Source organism: Pseudochaenichthys georgianus, chromosome 1 (assembly GCF_902827115.2).
Source record: "Pseudochaenichthys georgianus chromosome 1, fPseGeo1.2, whole genome shotgun sequence".
In the NCBI taxonomy this organism is placed as follows: domain Eukaryota; kingdom Metazoa; phylum Chordata; class Actinopteri; order Perciformes; family Channichthyidae; genus Pseudochaenichthys; species Pseudochaenichthys georgianus.
In genome coordinates, this window is record NC_047503.1 from 45,705,857 (window position 1) to 45,714,469 (window position 8,613).

General features: G+C 39.7%; 1 protein-coding gene across 1 annotated transcript; it reads right to left on the minus strand.

The window, feature by feature from the left end:
• Nucleotides 1–721: 721 nt before the first annotated feature.
• On the minus strand, nucleotides 722–6,319 carry LOC117451113 (gamma-glutamylcyclotransferase-like). Its single transcript, XM_034089234.2, has 4 exons — nucleotides 6,078–6,319; nucleotides 3,397–3,545; nucleotides 3,177–3,309; nucleotides 722–2,271 (listed from the first exon to the last, which is right to left on the minus strand). Exons 1-4 carry the CDS (start codon nucleotides 6,192–6,194, stop codon nucleotides 2,146–2,148), a joined length of 525 nt encoding a protein of 174 aa, XP_033945125.1. The 5' UTR covers nucleotides 6,195–6,319; the 3' UTR covers nucleotides 722–2,145.
• Between the last annotated feature and the right edge of the window lie 2,294 nt (nucleotides 6,320–8,613).

Consider the following 8,613-nt stretch of genomic DNA (forward strand, 5'->3'; position numbering starts at 1 on the left):
GATGGAAAACAGTGAAGATGGACCAGAGCCGATGGTTGAAAGTGGGAAGGAGAAAGTTACTGATGTGTTACCGGAGGTGGAGCCAATGGAAATGTAAAACACAGCTAATGCAGATTTCCCTTAAGAATAATTTAAAGATGGCCTATTGTGTTGACAGTCACTACTCAACTCAACATACAGTGCATATAATGTATTATCTAACAAACACGTAACCTGTCAGTGAGGGCCGTCTCTTAATGTAGCCCACATTAGTAGTGCTTTGTTTGACTACAGCATGTCGTCAGTGGTCCATATCCCAATTTCATCGGAGGCAGAGAATATAACCATACAGATGAGTTGTGTAGTGGACATTTTTATTATATCCTTATATGCTTAAACCAAATGCTTCTCATAAATGTCATGTGCTGTTTTCTTTTTCTTCTTCTTCTTCTTCAAGGCCACAGAGCTGTTTTGGCTACTGGGAGACTCACACAGTCACACACGAACTTCCCTACTCTGAGAACCGTCATGCTATCTACCGCTCAAGGCCAGGTGTCTAATAACAATGTGACTGTGTGAAGACAGATTTCTCACGTTCCCACTCATTTCCTATATAACCTTTGCTTTTTCATTGTACTACGCACACTCTGGCAGACTATTCTATGCTCTGTCAGACCTGTGTCTATATTATATCTGTATCATGTATTTGAAGCTTCAAATAAATAACCAAAAGACAGCTCTGTTCGATTCACCATTTATTTGTTTTGATCACTTTGACTTGTACTCTCCAGCTGTGTTGGGTCCTAGATTTCCATAACAGTTGTCCGGGATAAAATGGTGGCAAACTGTTGTGCTGCAGCAGTATTCCGCTGGTTACAATCTGTTATTCAACAATGGCTACTGACTTCAAGTTGAGCAATGATTTTTTCGTGGTAACTGCTTTTATTGGCACCCTTTTATTTATGCCCATTTCCACCATTTCTTGTCTGCTTGAAACAAGACTTAAGTGCAGACACTTTTAAGAGGACTTGGTTTATACTTTATACTATACACCTTTTTTAACATATTTGGACCTATTTGTGTTATGTGCATTTTGTTTTTTCCCCTTGTTCGTTCACAGCACACCCAACTATTGTTTCTTGCTCACCAACTCCTGCAGATGGCAGTTTTGAAACCCAATTCTCTAAAACGTTCTCAGTAAAACTCTTGGTTAGTATACAACTCTGGACATTTCACTTGCATGGGCCTATGTTTGATTGTCAGAGGAAATTAAGATGTGTGCCATTGTTTATTCTACATAAAATATTTACCTAGAGGTATAAAACAAGCTAGTTGGTGTTCACCATATATCTTCTGTTCTCCTGTCAGTGGTTTTTGTTTTTTCTACATATGTATTTTCTATAATTCCTAGAGGCTCTAAAATGTTGGGAGAGTTACAAATTATCATTATGTCCAAGACCACTGTGTCGTAACAAATAAAGTGGTATCATTTTGCGTAGATGATTCAGAGAATTGTTTTTTATTTTTATTTTACAATAAAACCTATGTTGAATTTAACAGTGTTTAATTCAACAAGTTTGCACATGTGTATGAATGGCCTGGAATATCATGAAAAACGTCTCAATGCCTTGATCATCAAAAGGAGAATAACAGAAAGTGGATGACGAGAGAATCTCAAGGGTGTTTGTTACTCAGTCTTTAAGATTACCCCGAGTAATCATGTTATCTTCCATTGTGATCGAATAAAATACAGTAATTGTTGCTGGAAATAAAAGATAAGGATACTAGAGTGAATACATCGCCACCTTCTGGACACGTTGTGGTGCCGATTCATTTTCATATCTGATTCAGTTTTGACCTTAGAAATATTAGTTCCTAAACCTCAGGGTGCAGTTAGTAACTTTTTCCACAGTCGGTTAATTAAATCCCACAGTTTTTGCAATGTCATACCTTATAATCCTTAATTTACATGATATCATTAGTACTTACATGGTTATGGTAATAATAAAGACTGGGAAATACAGGTCAAAAGCTCCAGAAACGTCGAGTAAGAGAAGTTAGGAACCTAAAATATATTCTGTACTTTATCTTGTTTTTAATTCTGCTACAAACGTGATGAAGATTTGTAAACTGATTTACAGAATTTGAAGAATGTTAATGTTCAATCTACTTTGTGACTGTTGTGATTTGATCAAGTAAGGAGGGGCCGCTGTAGTTGTTGGTTTCAATGGCCTGCAGCCTCTTCAGGTAATCCACCGGGAGTCCGTTCTGTTCGGCTCCCAAACACACCACCTGCAGAAACACATGCAGAGACTCACTCTGTTACACATGTCCATTTAGTCACAAAACATTGCACTAAGTCAATTGGAATGTGTCACTCATTGCTGTTGTAGCTTAAAAAGGAATACTTCACCAAAATGGCCTTTTCTTGTAAATCAATTACTCACCCTGTGTCACTTTGCATTTGTAAAGAAAACTTGTTGCTACATATTTCCACGGTAAACAAAGGACACTTAAAAAATGGGGGGCCAGTCATATACTAATTTCGCTGAAACCATTTAATTAAAAAAAACATCCAACTCAGGCAACTTCTCCCTGCATGTAATGTTTATGAAGTGTTTATGTTTATGAAGTTTAATATTTAGAAAGGTTTTCGTAAAAAATCTTTGGGAAGTATTGAGCATTCACCTGAATAAATGAGATGCCGATTATACTGCATTGTTGTGTGAGAAACAGATGTTATAATATAGTTTCTCAGATGTTGAACACAGCCCCAAGTTGATCATTTGTTCATCACGGAGGCATGGGGGGAAAAAAAACTTTCTTCAAGAATTCAAAGTGAGTAATTGATATGAAAATGATTGTGTAACGGCCCGTCCACACAGCGGCGTGCGTTGAAGCTTCCATTCACTTTGAATGGGGTGATGTCACTTTTAGCCGAACTGCATTTTGGGAAGCGACGTGGAGCGTTGCTGGCGTTGCTCGCTTCAAAAGTTGAGCAATGTTCAACTGTTGACGCCTCGACGGAGGCGTCAGCCAATCGAATCATATGCTAGTACAAGCTCTAGCCAATCAAACCGCGTGCTGGGGCGGGAGATTCATGTTATTGGTTGTCGGTCGAGTGTCAGACACGCCCGCCGGCAAGCGTCAACGCACGCCGCTGTGTGGACGGGCCGTTAGTGTTTGCATGCACACACCTGTTTGTACTGAGGCGAGGGAGGGCAGGCGTGGAAGTTGTTCATCTGATAAGTCCTGCACAGTAGGAGTCCTTTGTCAGTCTCTACTGAAAGTTCAAGAGGAGAGTAATAGCTTTCATGCACCCCTTCCTGTCTGAGGACATAAAGAGAACAACCAGACTGTAGTTAGTAAACAACACTACAATGAACTGATAAAAGGCTGGGTTAGTGAGTGTCTCACTTGTCCAGGCTCGGGAGGTTTTTGTTGCTCAAAGTCCAAATGACTCCCCACACCTCAGCCCCTCGACAGGGCTCAATGGTGGCCACTCCACCGTGCCAACTGTTGTCCACATATTTCTCGTACATGTAGCCAAAATTCAACTTATAGTCCTGCACACACAGGGAGGGGTGATGGGGGCGGGAGTAAAAGGACAAAAGGCTGTGAACAGTGATGAGCCATTACATTTTGAACAACGTGCATTTATGACACTGTGATGGAGAGAGATGTTTGTGTCCCCAGTAGATAATCACAGCTGTTACCTTTTTTTTCTCTTAATGCATTGCATAAAGATCGGATCGGGAAAAATCGGTATCGGCAGATTGTCAAAATCAAATGATCGGAATCGGATCGGGAGCAAAAAAAGGTGATCGGGACATCCCTACTGTAAACAAACTATGAAACCCAATTAGCTATAGAGAAACTGGGCTTTACTGTGTAAGTAACCATCAGTAACTAAAATGATTTAAAACAACATGCTAAATAGTTTTTATTTCAATGTCGCCTCTTTAGTCCATGGTACATTCACGGACATTAAGCTAACACATGTGACAAGTCAATGCTGCATTCATAGGATAAACGACTATCATGGGTTAGACCCGTAAGCGTTTATATCGGTGCGAGTGTAAATAAGTGTAGCCTAATCAGCATTACCAATGAATGGTTGAACGCTATGTGTGTGTCATAGTTGCTGCACAAACATTGCCACAGGGTTGCCAACTCTCACGCATCACGCTGCCCAAACTATTCTCACGCCAGAAACAACATGAACCGGCGATCGTTTTTGGTTGGTTATTTACAATGTTGAGTTGACAGCTGCTCAAGCTGTCGATCCGCTCCCTCCCCGCCCCCACCACTCTTAGCAACGTTAACAGACAGCAGAGCAGAGGGAGCCGGTTGGTCAATCAGGTGTGTTGCGCATGCGCAGATCTAAGATCCAGTAGAAATGATAACAAGTAAAAGTCTGCTGCTTATTGTTCTACTTGGCCAAAATAGAGTCAAAGAGAATAAGAGTGAGAGTGTGTTAATTAATATATTTGGCAGTTTGGAGTAAGTCTGTAGATGTGTTTGTGTGTGTGTGTGTGTGTGTGTGTGTGTGTGTGTGTGTGTGTGTGTGTGTGTGTGTGTGTGTGTGTGTGTGTGTGTGTGTGTGTGTGTGTGTGTGTGTGTGTGTGTGTGTGTGTGTGTGTGTGTGTGTGTGTGTGTGTGTGTGTGTGTGTGTGTGTGTGTGTGTGTGTGTGTGTGTGTGTGTGTGTGTGTGTGTGTGTGTGTGTGTGTGTGTGTGTGTGTGTGTGTGTGTGTGTGTGTGTGTGTGTGTGTGTGTGTGTGTGTGTGTGTGTGTGTGTGTGTGTGTGTGTGTGTGTGTGTGTGTGTGTGTGTGTGTGTGTGTGTGTTTCATATAGGCCTCTCACGATAATTAATTTTGTTGGATTCATTTCCCCGGAAATTATTGCGATAAACGATAATATTGTCGGCACCATTGTATGACCATTTTAGACCACTGACATAATGATAATATATAGTAATAATTCAAGTAAATCTTTTCAAGCTATAGTCACATCCTCATGTAAATGGCAATGTATCAAGTTCATTTTTATTTATTGTACGATAAGTCAATTAATTGCTTATCACGACAGGCACACAATAAAACAGTGTGTTTGACTTTCATTAGTGAATGAAACTTTGTGCCCTTTATAGTCTGTGTCCAATATTGTGTATTTGTATATTGGATATTTATAAAACGGACAAGTCAAATCAAGCAATCTGATTGGGGGGGGGGGGGGGTCTTACTATGGAGGAGTGGATTGAGGAGTGTCTATCTCCAGAAAAAAAAAAGCACCTAAACGACGACATGCAGAGCTACGTGAAGAGCAGGTAGACCAACTAGAGAAGTACCACCATTCAAAAGCTTTCTGATGCGGGTCTTGGAACAAAGCAGAGAAATGATGATGACCGTTAGTGGCCACAGGTGCGAAAGCTCTCTCCAGAGCTACTGGAAGCCCAATCTCGGGGACCGGAGAAAGTGGAGCAATATTCTCGCTACGCCAAGCAACAGCCTAGAACAACCTCAGCCTATACAAGTAACCACGTAAGCCATGCTGCTGATGTTGGACAGGTTTTCAGTGGCTGCACAATAAACGGCAACATACAAATGAATGTAAATAAATAGCCAAATAATGGATCAACGCTCTCTGTCTAATATGTTCGCTAGCTGTTAGTGTTGTTGCATAGCAACCACCTCGCACTATGTTTCGTGCAGAAGGCAACGGAGGGACTATTTTATTTTGAACATCATTATTTACTAATAAAAACTATTTAAATTAGAGTGTGTATTTTTCTTTCATATTGCCACACTTGGTAACCGTTTTATAAAAGCAATAGCTCACTTCAGGCCGTGATATATCCTATATATATCTGCTAAGGTCCCACTGCTGACACGATAGCAGTCATTTAGTGCGCATATGTGTAATTAAACCCATGATATCAAAATCTCACTCCAGCCAGGTGCCCAAAGTTGGCAACCCTGCCTTAAGAAAAGAACACACACACAGTCGAAACCACTTAACGACCTACTGAATTATCCAATTCCCTCATTACTTGAACACGGTATTATTGGTAATGTTGATACATGTGTTTTTTTTTACCTTGAGTCGCCCGGTTGTGCAGAATATTGCCGTTGGGTTGGCAAGTTGCAATCTTTCCTTCAACAAATTACTTCCAAAAGCGAAATACATAAAGCGACCGGTTTCAATAACGGACATCGTTTTTATTCGTTGGTTCCGACCGGCTCGGTGGGACAGAAGTTAAGTTAAAACCAAGTGGCAAACTGTGGGGAAGAGCCGGTGTTTATATGGTGACGCGGGGGAACTCGTGACGTTCTATAACCGTAGTGTTACCTTTGTACTAACGGTATCTCGTCACCGAAACTGTAGTTTCGAATACACACCGGTGGTTTACTGCGGTCAAGCCAGCCTCCACTCGGGAAAACCTCAAGCCAGCCCGCACGTGATATTGCGGTGCGCGAATATCCTATGCATTACGGTAGAATCCTGGAACCACTGCCTCTGTGTTTAGATGAGAATAAAACAAAAACTGCCCAGTATCAAAGACTCATCTCACTCCAGGGTGATAGCAGGACACCCCATCTAGTCACTCAGAACAAATCAAGACATTCTGATGTACAGTTTCAATTTGGCTGTATGTAAACTCATTGTGCCTGACTCAATACAAAAATAATTAAAAATAAAAATTCAGATAATTAAATAACTTTACTGCAATGCAGCCTTTTAAACCAGCAAAAGACAAAACGTATGCCACATTATAAATAAATATAAATGATAAGTTAATGTCTTGCCTCATATTATGATATCGATATAATATTGATATATTGCCCAGCTCTATTAGGCTCCACATCAGAGGAAAGTTAAAAACAATACACATGCAAGAAAAATAATCAAATTTAGCTCTGCAACATTCCAAAAACAATATTGGCGAATTGTTCTCACTTCATTGAATAACTAACTAATAATATAATATCCTGCTTTATATTTTGTTTCCTGTAAATTGGTATTTCAACATTTATATGTTCTACTTTTTTCAATGCTATTTTATTTCTATTTGTGTCATTTTTTAAGTGTTTATTTCTAGTCTTTTAATTTCTCTTATGTGCCACGCCTTGTCTTTTATGCTGCTACGCAAACATTTCCCAATTGGGATCAATAAAGTACTTATCTTATCTATATCTAATTTTTCATATACGTTTATAACTCAATATGAATGAATGAGGTGAACTGAAGTAAACTAAGGCAAATAACAAAGGCTGCAGATGATATCAATACATACTATTAAGCTGATCAAAGAGAGAGCATTCATCTATAGCAAGTTGGTTTCTAGAAATGTCAAGAAAAACACTTTGTTTCCTCGCTGTTGTGAAAGAAGAAACCCAGAACATGTGCTCTCACCATAAACGGACCTTTCTCTCACAGGCGTTGAAATGCATGAGATGTATTTGGTATAAATGCACATATTGTAATAATAACAATATTTATATAAAGAAGTTTAACTAAGTTCTTGGATTTTTTGTTGGACGTGAGTACAGATCTACGTCTTAATTCTGCACTGACAGTACTCTGACACCAACGTTTTCCTTTTGCCAATAAGTCAACCACAAATGCGCATACAAGTCAGTGAGTCCTATTGTGGTGCATTAAAAACAGATTATATGGTTACTCAAAATGATTTCCACAATGATGAACTTTGAAATGTGGTGTTTGTGTCGAATTTATGAACAAGCTTTAGCCATTCAACTCAGCCAGCACACGTTACTCTCACTCTATATTGTGGTTGCCCAGACAACAAGTGAACGACGTTTACATATGGAGGTGTGTGGCGCAGTGGGGTAGTGCATTGGTGTTTGGATCAAGGGAGCACAGGTTCAAACCCCACTGCAGTCAGCATATCGTTGTGTCAAGTAACAAGTAATGTAAACAAATATAAAATGCCTGATCCAGAGAAACTGAAGACAATAAATCCAGCTGCTGATATTTTAAAACCCATAGCTGTTCATTTTGTGTTCTTTCTGCTCTTTGTGGTAAACAAGCGGTTAGTAACATCTGTGGTAAAAAAAGAAAATCAATTATATCGAAAATGGTTTCTGAATCCTTGGACCATACAGGAAGTATTGTAGTTAACGCGTGGGAAGATAAGGCTAGGTTTCTGACAGGGACGTCCCTGGAGTCAGGAGGCATACATGGTTATATGACATTTATCGTTTCGGTTGCATTTTGACTGTTTTATGGTCAGTTCTCTTTTTCTCTCGTTGTTCTGACTAAACTGTTTGCTTTGAGTAGGGTTTTGTTCCTCATCCACATTTTGAGGTTACTCTTCTCAGATTCTAGTCTTTTGTAATGTACGTTCTCTCACATGATAAAGGCTGTTTAGTAACCATAAGGCACATTTCATGGTCAGAATATTGTATTCATTCATTTCATTCTGGTCCCAAAGTCCAAGCAACACAAACAGCCAGCTCAAACTGAAAATGAAACAAAATTGTTTATCGAAAGCTGTTTCTTATGTCACCCTAATCATATGACCAATTACTTAATTTTGAACATGTATTCTTCGACCTGACACAGCCTTGGTGCCTAATGGTTATCGAATAAGGCTCATAATAATATCAGT

Excerpts from the sequence above, each read along its gene's own strand:
- LOC117451113 (XM_034089234.2), bottom strand. The coding sequence starts at position 6,194 with ATGTCCGTTATTGAAACCGGTCGCTTTATGTATTTCGCTTTTGGAAGT. Across the intron at positions 3,546-6,077 it reads GCACAACCGGGCGACTCAAG|GACTATAAGTTGAATTTTGG; the intron begins GTAAAAAAAAAC and ends CTGTGTGTGCAG. Across the intron at positions 2,272-3,176 it reads CCTCGCCTCAGTACAAACAG|GTGGTGTGTTTGGGAGCCGA; the intron begins GTGTGTGCATGC and ends GTGTTTCTGCAG.